This window comes from Meleagris gallopavo, chromosome Z, assembly GCF_000146605.3.
Source record: "Meleagris gallopavo isolate NT-WF06-2002-E0010 breed Aviagen turkey brand Nicholas breeding stock chromosome Z, Turkey_5.1, whole genome shotgun sequence".
Lineage (NCBI taxonomy): Eukaryota > Metazoa > Chordata > Aves > Galliformes > Phasianidae > Meleagris > Meleagris gallopavo.
In genome coordinates, this window is record NC_015041.2 from 6115009 (window position 1) to 6128726 (window position 13718).

At 38.5% G+C, this 13718-nt stretch overlaps 1 protein-coding gene across 7 annotated transcripts in view; it reads right to left on the bottom strand.

Moving 5' to 3' along the window:
• The window catches only part of KIAA1328 (KIAA1328 ortholog), a 177017-nt gene that overhangs the window by 93139 nt on the left and 70160 nt on the right, over positions 1-13718 (bottom strand). For all 7 annotated transcript variants that reach the window (XM_019610301.2, XM_010725189.2, XM_019610305.2 and 4 more), the window contains one exon: positions 11139-11266. In XM_019610301.2, coding sequence (XP_019465846.1) covers positions 11139-11266 — 128 coding nt within the window. The remainder of the gene's footprint in view (positions 1-11138; positions 11267-13718) is intronic.

Genomic DNA, 13718 nt, shown 5'->3' on the forward strand with positions numbered 1-13718 from the left:
AAAACAACCTGCTCACCATTTTACAGTGCTCCTGACATTTCAAAACATTTTCACAATACTCTTAATGTCCTTCTTACTCATTTATTGCAACAGAAGTATTAGCCTCTTATTTCAAACCACTCACATTCTTCTATAAGAAGAAAAGTAAGGGCAAGATGAATACCCCCATTTTTGTCATGCCTGCTTAGCAACCTGCCACTTGAAATATACTCCCACACAGAAGCTTAGAATCACAGGTCCAAAAGGATGAAGGCAAATTAAAAGGAATACTTGCAATATTTACTAGTTTTAACACAAGGGATTACTTCAAGATGTAAACATCATCAGCGACATAAGTTTCAGTCTGAAAAACAAGAGCACGTTTTATTTTGCACAGCTTATTTACTGGTTAGGAAAGATAAATTTTATGTTAAAGTGTTTATTGTCTTAGTGAGGATGCCATCTTATCATTCACAAAACAGTAAAAGGAGCATCTTGATATTTGAACCACTAATGAGTATTTCAGAACAAGATACCTAGATTAATCTAACCTGAATCATCAGTAGCACTCAAGTCATCTTCTGGAGGTGTCTCTCATCTTCACCCTTGTGTTCTGCAGAAGGACCCAAGACTTTCTGAGGCTACTGCACACTCAGGTACAAAGAACGTTTCAAGAAGTAACTTTCTAATATATTGGCATTCACTGAGCTACTTAGCCTGAGTAACAAAGTACCAAAAAGAAAATTTCCTGTGCTTCTCTACACTTACTTCCACAGCTATAAATAAGCCTGTTGTCACAATGACAGCACTTTGGTTAAGCCATTAGAATAGAATTAATGCTTAAGAAGCAGCTGATAAGAATGCATAGATGTGTGTCTAGCTAATAGAAGCTCCGGTGTTTTCTTCTCATGTTTTACTTGCAGAACTGCAGGCTCTTCATTTCAGATTATGTGATCCCTTTTATCTCTGATGAATAAACATGCCCGTGAAGAGAATCATACAATACGTGTATCTGCCCTGTGTCATGCAGCATTGGAGTGTTCTCCCCATGTTAAGCACTTGTTCTCCCTAGCACAGCAATCAGAAAGGCTGCCTTTTTACACAAATTAACTTATGTATGGAGAAGTCCCAGAATAGCTGAGCTCTCCTTCTGGTATCTCTAACTCATACATTTTAAATGCATTGAGCATACATGCTCTAACAAATAGTGGGCCTCATATGGTATACAAAGAGCATGAAACTAAGCCAGACAGTAATTAAAAAACTCAATGGCAAGAGATGCCACAGAACAGAATTAGATACCAATTCAAGAGCTTGCCAGCCCTCAGCAACTTGGTAGACCACAGCAGCAGTCCCAGTCTCACTTGTGTGCAGAATTCTCATGGTCAGCAAAACTAATGAAAAATATTAATCAAAACCTCTCACATCCTTTTATTGACAGTCCCATGGCTAAAGGAAAAAACAAAGGCCTAAATATTTAAAAACCATTCTCTTATTCCTTCAACTAAAAGAGACTTACACCAGAGGTATCACTGGCTCTGACTTTACCAAAAGCTTCAGAATCCAGAAAAAGAGCTTAGGATAACACTGCAAAAAGCTAATGTCTGTGAGTGAACTAGAATGTTGAAGTGTAAGAAAATTTATAAAAAACAAAAACAAAACAAAAAAACAAAAAAACCCACTTCAAACTGGCACTTATTTCTTTGTTAAGATTTAGAAAACATAGAAATTAATATAGTTTAGATTAGAAATTAATACAGCCATAAATGGTACTCTACTCCTCGTTTGCCTACAGGTTCATCAAGTGACGTATGAATGTTGAACTTGTGCTGATGCTTCAGTCATAGGTTTATGTCTTCATCAGGAGCTACATATTGGTTTGAGAAACAAGAAGTTATTTACAAGTCAGCCAGTTTGCATACATCATTCACATCATGTTTTGACATGCTCCCAGGCACACAGAACAGGAAGGTTTTTGCAGAAGCAGTGCTGGTGAGGTATACAAGCAAGCTCTTCCATGTGTACGTACACGAATGCAGCCAAGTGAACAGCGCTGTGCAGCCTAGGTCTTCTTTTCCTCTCAACCACAAAGGCTCTAGGGTCTCAAATGCAGAGGACACACATTTAAGTCAAAAGTTACAGACAAAAGTAACTGAGCTGTCTCCTTCAACTCCATATGAACTATGTCCCTATATGTAGGGATATTATGAGGGACGCTAACAGCTACCCACAAACCAAATCACAGAGTGCTCAACTGAATGAGCACTGAAGGACAAATATCCAAAGAAGATTTGTGCCAAGAAGTTGCAGTAACAGTGGAGCACCATGAAAATAAAGGTTTATGTTATGAAGATATGGATCTCAGGAAAAGAAGCATTCTCCACAGCTACCACCTGAAATTTAGAAGAGCTCATAGGTTACTCTACCCTTGCAGTCAACCAAGTTCATTTCATTCAGTTTTGCAACCATGAACATGAATGCCTCCTGATTCAAACGGCATTTCTGGCATGACAGCAAGTAAAAGCATTTCTACTGAGACTTAGAAGTAACAAGTCGCTGGAGAAGCGACTAACGTCCTTACATCATGGTGAAAAGTCCTCCATCTCAAGTTTGAGAACAGAGACATTCATCAGATGTACCGTAAGCTGACAATCTTCAACTAAGGTACTGTTATTCATGACACAACTCTAAAAATTAAGAAGAGTTTTTGAGGCTGCATGTTGGAAAACAGAAGTCACTCTGAAAGTTTGCTTGTCCTTTTCCAGCCAACAGGATTACTGCTGCTTAAGGAGAGGGGAACAGATGGGGAAAGATGCAGCGTTGAATCAAACTTAGCTATTGTGGACTGATTAGAAATGACTTTATTTCAATCTCAGGATAATCTAGACCTCAGAGATGAATCAGAGAGTGTAACTTATTTCTCCTACTTCAAGTTTTAGGAAGTGGCTCTGCCACACTAAGATATCAAGTATCTGTGTGGTTAGCCATTACATAAGTTTCAGACTGTCAACTTTCCTGCACAGGCAAAAAAATAGTCATTTATCTCTGCCTGTGCTCATGAACAATCATTAGTCAACGACAGTACTGTAGTCTGCGTGTCTTCTTCCACATACATTCCAAACTCTGAAAAGAAACACGTATTATAGTAAACCTGACTGTAGAACATTTCAGATATTACTGGCATCATCTTAATAGATGAGAATGAAAAACCTGTTATGAAATAAAATTTAATGCATTAATTGGATCAGAGATCAGACAGTTCTAAATCATAAACGCATGCACGATGTATGCAATCTTGCATTAAGATTGCCACAGATGCACATTTGGAAATGGCACCACAGCAGATATATTCAGCTTATGTATACATATGATCTGTCTCTAGAATTTAAAATTTGTCCTGTAGTGGGTAGAGTCCAAGAAGGAGAGTCCAGTAGGGTCTTTGTAAATTTCAAATGGCAAGCTGTGCATTAGACAAATTTCAGTTTGAACTTCTTGTAGCTCAAAATGAAAAACTCAAGCTTAAAACTTGAAGAGATATTTCTGCAGGCAATCAACCTGGTGCAGACAGATAACAAATTTCCACCTTCTTAGCTGAAAGAAAATTACAGCCATGGCTCTCATGAAAAATCTTTCTGTCTATGAAGACCAACCTTGGGTGCCCTGGACAGATAGTCACCTGGCCTTCATTAAACAAAGACCTTTCTAATTAAATAACCTGATCAACTCACAAAAATATTGTGCTTTGCAGGCAAAAGATGGTAACCAATGTCTCTTTCAATACAAGAGGTCTGCTCTGAAAGTAATGCCTCCTATTTTATTAGGTTGGTGGTACAGCAACAGAGATTGAACGTTCCAGCCAATCTTCCATTATATTTTGTTGCCATGGGACAGATCACAGCAGAGGGACAGTCCAACAAAATAGACTGACATGGAAGAGCAATGTTGGAATACTGTCAACTTTGCACCACGTAAGTCCCACAAATGCTCACACGGGAACAAAAAGAACAACCCATACGTAAGTTTGACAGGAGCTACTGAACCAATGTGAGGCTGAAGGTGACAGTTTTCTGGATCAAATCATTAATGGCAATGAGATGTGTCAGCTCTACAAGATGAAGTCCAGATTTGCAGTCTTCTGACTTCCATCCGTTCAGGCTAATGAAAGATGGACTGTGTGGGCAACATTTTCCTAGGAACAATGTCATCATAGCAACTGTGAAACAGTGCATCACCCCCAGTGATGCAGACTTTCAGAAGCATGGTGTGCAGGCTCATGCTCATCCCTGGCGAAAAAGCACAGGTGGTGACTAGTTGAAAAAACAGTATTTTATAGATGAGAATTCTTTTATCAAATAGTGTTTTTGTGTTCTTGGTAGTTTCCATGAAAATGAATAAGAGGCATTACTGTGCAACCTACATTATAATCACTAATACAAACTTCTGAATAAAGTTATTTAGGTTGTGTAGTCCTAGATGAGTTTACAGCAACTCTAATAATTTCCACTGTAAGAAATAAAGGCCTGGTTGTAAAACCACTGCTATTAGCTCAGAAGCGCTTTCTCTTCATACTAGAACAGGTTTTCACCTGAGGATCTCTCTTAAAGAGGAATGGATAAGAGAGCACAGAGTAGAACTATATACAAGAATTCTGTCTGGAAGGGAACTCTGCAAGTCAACTAGTCCAAATCCACCTGAATGTCTCCAGTACTAGTTTTCAACAAGCTGGGAAACTCAGGAATGTAATGTAATGTTAATCATAACATACTTGGCATGCTTAGAGAAATGCAAAAAGTGTGGTTTATAGATGACCTGAAACTGGTGAATCAAGGAAGTTGGAGTACATGAGAAACTGGTTGTCAATAGTCTCAACATTCAAAAAAATACAAAAACAGCAGAATCAAAGGCATCTACATAGGTCAAATGGACTATGCTAATAAGCATGCCAGCATACTGCTAGGTCGCTGGGACGTTTGCTTGACAGTGGTAAGAACATGCATAGCTAACAAAGCAAACGGCAAAACAGAAGATTGCTTCCTTAAGGTTTGTAGCGTATTACAATATTTGTGACTGCAAATAACATTCTAACTTTCATTGACGATGCTTCACCCACACTTAAAAATGAGATGTAGCAGATGCTGATGAGCACAGTCATAAAACTCTCTCCCAAGAACCGCAGTGGGGGTTAAAGTGAAGAAACTGTAATATCTAAGTTTCAGAAGTGGTCCTCAAGGACAGGAGGTCCTCAAATGACAGAGAAGGAACTTCTCATCTGACAACAGCTGTAATATAAGCAAAAACTTATGAGGTCAAGAGAATGTTTTGCTAGAAAGGAAGGCATTGTCTTCTTTCCAGATTTATCCTTCAGCACAAAAATACTTAGCTTATATGAGTGTCCACCTAAGGAAAAGATTTCCATAGGAGGTATAGTCTTTAAAGCCCCGCATATGAAACTGAAAGAAAAATCTTCAAAGTAAAAGAAGATCAAAAATCAAGAGACTAGAGACAAGCTTGATTAAAGACAACAGACGAATAGCAAAGAGAGAGTGAAGTGGTGTAGATATCAAGCTCAGACCTCACTTAAGCAGTGAGCTGAGAGTAAATTACTTACTAATGCAGCATCATTCACAGCATGTGAGCAGACGGGGCTTTTTGAGTGCCCAGTGGTCCTATTATAGCACAGTTTTCCAGGGGATTGTGTGCAGATATAGTTATACTGTCAGTGTTAGCAATAAACAGATATTTCAGTATTGATGTTTCCTTTTAGTTTAAATATTTATGTTTTCTTTTAGTTTAAATATTTATGTTCATCTGCATTTCTGTCAGGTATTAGCACGTTTTTAACCCAGACAGGTAAATCCAGTAGGACTTCGTAACTTATAGGTGAAAAGAAAATACATGGTATTTTTTCCTTATACATGGTATCCCATTCCAGATTCTAAGTCTGAAATATCACTAAGCACTTAGAACACACATGAAGAAGCTCCCAAACTTTAATGTTCTCAGCAGAAAACAGGAAGAATGAGGATAAAAAGCATTATCTCCCTTTCACGGATAAAAGAGATACAGAAAGTGATCAGGGGATTTGCCAAAAGTAACACAGGTAAGGCAAGGCTACTCCCAATATTTACTCATGCTAAACTCTCTCTTTGTCTGGCCTCCTAAAATTACTCCAGTACCCTTGCGTTCACAGTCAAATTAATTCTTTATTTATTATCCCAGTTCTCAAGTATATTGCAGATAGGCTCATCCATTGTTCCTGTACAGCTGGGTAAACAGACAAAGTAAATTCTATGATGCAGGTTTACCTTATAGCACTCAAAACCCTTTGCATATGTGGGATTTTTTTCTTTCAGCGAATGAAGAGTGTGTTTAGAGGTGACCCACACTGAAGGAAGAGGAATGGAGGAGTCTGGGCACAATCAGAAAGGCTTCTGAAGATTGACTTTTTTCAATATTCTTATCAAAAGAAAACATAGAACTAATATTTGAAGCTTTAGTACATAATTGCCCTTATTAAGGCAAAAAATGGCAATGATATGGACATGAATTTTAGTCTCAGACATGAAAAGAATGCAAGACTTCCTTTGGAGTTAACTGTGAAATGACACTGTAATTGTGTAAACAATGTTTAGGACGAAAAAGTGACTCATAAGAAGGGAAAACATTATTAAAAAAAGCAGTATCAAAAATATAGCCTCCTCCCCAAAAGCTAGTCATCTTTACATTTTACAGTTTTCCCAACACAGACCATAATTTTCTGTATACTGGCACGGTGCTTAGCACACAGTAGTACCCCTTCCCAACAAGGGCCCCTGGCATTACTGAAATATGAACACTAATCAGAAGACAGACAATACTGTATATGGGAAGGAGAAAGAACAAATATCCCATCAAAAATGAGGTACTGATACTCCTTTCTGTCTACAATCACACTCCACACCTACTACATTTCTACATACAAGAGGAAGAACTGAAACTTAAAACACATACACAACAAGAATCTATGTAAATCTAGGAAGTTAGCAGATGTGTGGATAATCTTCTACAAATAAGAAACAAAAGCTGCCAGCTGTACTAGTAAATTCAAAGATTAATAGGCAACGCTGAGACAACAGATATTATTCTTCTTTCAGGCAAAATATCTCCAGAATTTGAGTCCTGTAAAAACTCAAACTCCTGCCTAACTCTTATTAATCAAATCCTGCCCTAGGCTGCAGAATATCTACAGATTCACCAGCCAGAAACTTGCCAAAGTAAACTGGATTGTTGCCATGATTTGAGATGGCAGTGCAGCAGCAACTGTACAACAACTAAGTCAGGCCTGATTATCTAGAACAATTCCCTTTTTATCTCCACATAAAGCTTCTGAAAATGGCAAAGATGGAACAGTTGAGAGCTACAGAAAGAACATCCAAAAATCACTTTTGATAGAAGAGATTTAACTGCATTTTAATATGTATGGTATCTTCTATTAACACTGGGGCAGAAGCCTATTGTTCAGTAGAGCTCTTCACTTCCATTACACAAGAGCTATCTCTTTGAATCTGTATGAGTCAACTTTAGTAACCACTTCAATATTCACTTTGCAATTAATGCTTCTTTTTATGGGTTGGTAGAAGGTAAACCAATTTCAGTTCAGCTTCTAGGTATTGAATTTATTATAAAAAGTTATGTACTTAAAACTCCTATAATGAAACCAGAGGCATCATGAGATATTAACCTAGAGTTAATGCTGAGAAGGCCAGTTTGAATAATTCAATTCATGTCACCTTAAGTATCTTTTCAAATGGAATTAACTTTATCTCACAAAAAAAGGAAGCTCCATGTTCCAGTTACTGATTATTGACTTCATGAGAGTCTGTCTTAAATCATCTCACCACCATTTTCCCCACATTTTTATTTCACTACTACCAGAATACTTCTTTAAATTTTGAGGGCTGACTTTCGTTATAAAGAAGCAATATCAGCTCAGAGGAAAACGTGCTTTCAGAATAATTGTTACCTTTATGTGATGCTAAAACAGACAAAAGCAAAAGTGGACACCAAAGTAGCTGCATTAGTTCAATCCAGCTAGGAACTAGGACTGCATTTCAGCCACATGTGCAGAGTAACAGCAGTCACTTCCCTCCCATACGATCCCATCTTTCTGCAACAATGCCACAGCAGTTCGGTAACACTGCAGTCCTCCTGACTTGCTAAATGTCTTATTCCAACATCAAAGCCAAGCATCTAAACACCAAAGAGAAATGCTTTCAAATTCCTACCTAAATCTAGGGACAGGGACAGCTTTTGGTCAGCATTATTGAACAGTAAGAACAAGGGAGTCAGACAGGCAAAAAGCAAGGGATGACCAGATAGATACACATGTAGCATTAGGAATGAATTAAAACAAACAAGTAGAAAAAGGGGGAAATGAACAGAAACATAACAGGCAGAACAAAGAGGTGCTTTGGTACACAGTATAACCATGCAGTCCCATCTTTCTGCAAGACACTGGAAAAATCGGAGCAACATCTTGCTCTGAGACACAGGTGCCCCTGTAACATCAGACCTGAAATAGAAAATGTTGATTACCTCTCCTAGACACTTCAAAGTAGTGAAAACTAGGTAGCAAGCTAGTATCTATTGATTTAAAGCTAGACAATAGCCAAGATTTCCTTAGCTCAGTCAAAACAAACAACAGGGAAAAGATTCCCCATGGTCAAGGATTCAAGCTCAGGAAGGCTTCCTTTTGCATAAACAAGGTGGACCTTTTCAAACTTTAGCTTAAAATAAATAATATTGGGAGCATAAAAGCTTCAGCAGGGCAAAGAGAGCTGCAGTGAGCAGCACTTGGAGTAAATTGAAAGTTCTTGAGGTCTTCTCCCAATTTTTTACCTCCACAAAATCCCTCCATGCTGTGTTCCTGTGACATTCTTCCATGAGGCAGGAACCTAATTACAAACCCTATGCTCATCTAAACTACTGTTAAGACAGCACTCAAACAGAACAAAGAGAGACCAACAATGATCCTAAGAATTCACAGTTCAGTTAAGACAACTGACAAAAGACAGAACCAAAAAATTGAATGGAAATAGTACAGTCATCCGAACACCAGCCTACTGGCTTTGGTTTTGAAAGCTATGATGTAAAGGATCATGTTAAGAAAAACAACTGAAGCCATGAACCAGGACTGTGAATCTCTCCACAGTTTGAGCTGTGAAGAGAAACATAGCACAAAGTGTCTGTTTAAAAGAAGAAAAAAAGAAAAATGCAACAAATACTAAAGCAACATGTATTGAAGAAATAAACTCCATGTCCACCAGGATTACATAGAAGAGAAATTTGAAAAGGAAAGCTAGGAAGATTAGAAATATTTTGCAAGCTGTAAGACAGGCTGGTTGAAGCATGCTTTGACAATTTCTATCTATGCCTACAAAGCTTCACACAAAGCAAGAGGGCTAGGGTAATTTCAGACCAGTTAGCCTGGAACTGTAGACTCGGTAACCGTAAATGAAATGTCAAGAGAAACCTAGAAATAATATATGAATTTGCATTTGTGGACAAAAGTATCTGCGAGTATAAAGAAAAGAAATAATGGGATCGAAGATTAGCTTGATAGAACTTGCACATGAAGTCAGAAAACAAGCTCACAGAAGTCTGTGCATACACTGACAGCACTTAGGAAGACAGAAAAAGGAGAGACGAGCATGGATTGCTGTACTTCAGATGCTGATTTGACAGTTAATAGGCTGAAGGCTTCCTACTATCTACATCTAAACATTAGTAGTGTTGGTGGGATTAGACTATATACCTTCGTAGCATGCATACCTAGTACAAGTCACATGTATTTGAAGTTGAAAGGCTAAAGGTGAAAGATTTCTAGCAGAATCCAATCCCAGAGAAGTAACAGCATCACCCCAAAATCAGCTGCCAAGATTCTGCTGGACTGCATGGGCTCTTCTGGGTGGCTCTCCATCAGGAAACCCAGAGAGCTGTGTATCACAGGGAGGAACACAAGCACCATTCATTTTCAGAGAAAATAAAGGCCCTTATTTTCAGCTCAAAAACATCACAAGATGGATAGCAGACAAACATACCAAAGAATGGGAACAAAATGCTTGTAAAAGCTAGAAGCCTGACAAACAGCAACATATTTTTTAAAAATGTGTAAAACACAATTCCTGCTGCCAATGAAGACAGTATTGCTACTTTCTGAACAGAATTAAAATTGCAGTTCTGCCTCCACAGGCGTCTGAGCAGTAGGATCTGCCTGTGCAATTCTGTTAGCAGGTACCACTGAGAGGACAGAGTCAGGCCACCTTCTGAATGCTATGCTGATGTCTTCACCTCCAGCCATATTAGAAGTCTGTAACACTCATCAGGAAAAGAAAGATCAAGCGTACAAATCATAAACAGGCATGGTCTGTTTTAGGTAGGATAGGCTCTGAATGGAGATACACTGATGGAAACTACTGAAAGACAATAGCAAGTAAAAGCATCAGGTAGAGCACTTGCATAAATTGCTTTAATTTCCAGGGCATCATCTGCTATCAGCAGGGACACAAATCAAGTACCTAGTTATCAGAAAAAAAATCTCAGGCAACCATGTTTTCAAGTCTTTGTGCATATACATCTGAGAACCATTTTACCACTTAATTTAACACGTTGTATCTCCAGTCAATGTTTTCTGGTTTTAAACAGCATATATAATTATGGGTCTTCTATAAACAGCTCAAATCAGATGGGCTGCCTTACAAGCTTGAGAAAGTTCTTATTGACCAAACACATCATCTGTAAACTCCTTTTCAGTCATCAAAAGCTACAGTGAAAATTTAAAAGGCTGTATCTATAGTGACTGCAATTATTTCACTGCTTAAGAAACAGAAGGGAAGAAAACAAGGGAGCATCTTTTTCCTTAGCAAAAGCATGCATTCCAATGGTTTCTACTGCGTTACAACCTGGTCAATTAACTTCACCCATTTCATTGATCCAAAACTTGTTTCCTTTTTTGTCTTCCTGCAATCCACACATTAAGGGAAGGCCATGGGACACCAATCACAGAACAGTTATCAACGTTGAACAATATAAGACAACACAATTCAGTTTTAGTTTTAGGAAAAGAGAAAAAATGTTCTGGAAATGTCCTAAAAAAGTGAGGTGGAAAAAAAGAATCTTACCTTCTGCTCCTTTTCCTTGGCAGCACTGAGTTGAGAGAGGGAGAGCGACAGCTGTTCCTGCTGCTCAGCTAGGTACTTCTGATAAAGGCTCAAAAGTTCCTGGCATTCTCTGTACTGCTGCTGCATAGGTGAGACATCAGAAGTTAAGGAAAAAATACTCTTTAGTGAATAGTTAGACACAAACATAAAGCAACTTTCCCTGTGTAAATCCAATTTAGATCCATAACACTTCAATTTAAAAACAGATATTGTGTGTTTGAGTGCTGCCTAATGATGATAAATCTGTCTAAGGATGAATGTTCAAGTACAACCTTCTTTCTATTCAGAATGGAAAGAGAAGAATTGTACCAAATTCTTTTATCATTGGAAAAGGGACAGCAGGAGGCAGGTGATGACATTGTTTCAGCTGGAACAATTACAACACTCTGATTTGTATTCAGCAAAGCCAGACACTACCAATGTTTATTTATAAATAAATAAATAGCCAGCCAAGTAAGTAAATAGTCCATTTTTAAGCAGAGACATGGATTCACAAGCCCACATACCCAAATCCAATCTCTTTGCTAGAGCACCAACAGCTCAAAAACCCAGAGCCACAGATGCAGCGCTACAGGCCTTTTAGAGACCAGCAATGATTTTTGGACTGTAATCTGGAGAAGCAGCAGCTATGGTGTTTGCAAGGATATTAGCAAGCAACAGTGTCCTGTCTCGCTTGCAGCATTGAAATTCCAACAGGAGATAAATCTGCTCTTCACCTGTCATTGTGTAATTCCCTCCCTTGCTCATGTAGCATGGTAAACCATTTTGCTCCCTCTTCTCCCCCCTCACTTTTAATTATGCATGCAGATGGGATAAGGGCTCGCTGTCCAAAGAGATTACTCTGAATAAATACTTTAATAACAAGTCACTGCAATTAAGGTAGGGAACAAAAACTTCTTCAATCTATAAAATGGTGTTGAGTTACAGATTTCCTTAACATTTTTATGATCTAATCATTGCTTCTGGGCAAATTCATGTTGCAATCATTTTTGCCAATCATGGCTGCATAAATAACTCACTGCTTTGTTATTCCCTGTTATGACCCTGCTTGGATTTTTTTTCAGGTCTTTTTTTTTTTCCTCCCTTTCTTTCCTCCTTCTTCTTCTTCTGGGGGAAGGGGACACTTGCCAGGATTTTCTGCTTGCTTGTTTTGCTTTGTTTTAAATGAAAGGCAACACAGAGAATAAGCAAAATCTTTTAGGAAGGAAGGAATGGTTGGGTTTTAAAGCCCAAGCTAGATCAGTCAGGAGAGTTCCTACTCCACATTTGCCCAGCATCTGGAAATAGAAGAGGATACAAACAATGGTCTAAACAAGCTAATTGCTTTCCAGAGTCAGCCTGCCTGAAGCTTGGGCTATTTTACATTTCAGTTCATTTCGTCAAAGAGCACCAAAAGGCTGAAGTGATTTGTGGTGGTCTCAGGAGTCTCTGCCAGCTATGATGTATATAAAAGGAATTTTTTATTCCGGTTGTAACCATAGGCAGTAATGTTTATAGTGGGTGAACATATTAGCCTGGACGCAGGGCATGAATTTTACTCTAGAAAAAGCCAGTTCATTTATACAGCCTAAGAGTTAAATGTCGGTATTTGAAGACAAATTATAGAGAAATTCATTTAAACCCATGTTATGTGGCAGAATATAAAAACAGACAGTCGTATCTTTATCAGTTTTTTACAGCCCTCTTAATTCACTTTGCTTCCAGCAGCCCCCTCCCCACCAAACAGATTTTACCCTCTTCTCCCTGCAGCGAGCGCACTGCTGGCACACCGACAAGCCAAGTTCCCCAATGGCCCTGGGGGACACGAGTGATGGCTGTGCACCCACTCGCACTCTTGCCATTATGTTACCACCAGCCCTGCTTGCAAGCCAGGTGAGACTGCCCTCACACGCATGGTATGTACGTACCATAAAGGAGATGCCCAAACTGTGTTTTATACACGTGATGCTGCCACGTCTTATTTACAGCTGCCAAATTTACTTAGAACACAGCTTAAAAACATGACATGAAAAATTAACATAAGGAAAGCATGCAAGCAAATTCTAATCGTCCAAGAGCCAGTTATGTGACCACAAGTGAGAGGAGCAGCAGTCAACACGAGCATGAACGGCAGCAGAGGTACTCCCCAAATTTTTCAGTCAGTCAGGAACCCAACTATGGTTAAAACTTCCTGTGCTGGCAGATGAAAATCTTCTTCATTCAGACAATGACTCTGCATAAAAACATGTTGGTACAGCCACCAGAGTCCAAAGCCTTGCTTTGCTCATTAAGTAAGTAAACATCAAGCTTCAAACAGGAAAAAAAGAGAAAAAAAAAGTTGTTTTTTTTTTTTCTTCTGTTGCTGTTGCAGGCACATGTATAATAGCTCCAGCTATGGTAATTCTCTGTAATGTGCTGGTACATTTACTACAGAATACTTTCTTACAAAAAAGAAAAAAAAAAAAGTTTTAAATAGTAGATTTTACTCTTTTTGCTAAAAGCAGCAAGATGATCTCTTTCTTTTTCTTTCCCCCTACAAATTAGCCAGGCAATAAACAAAAC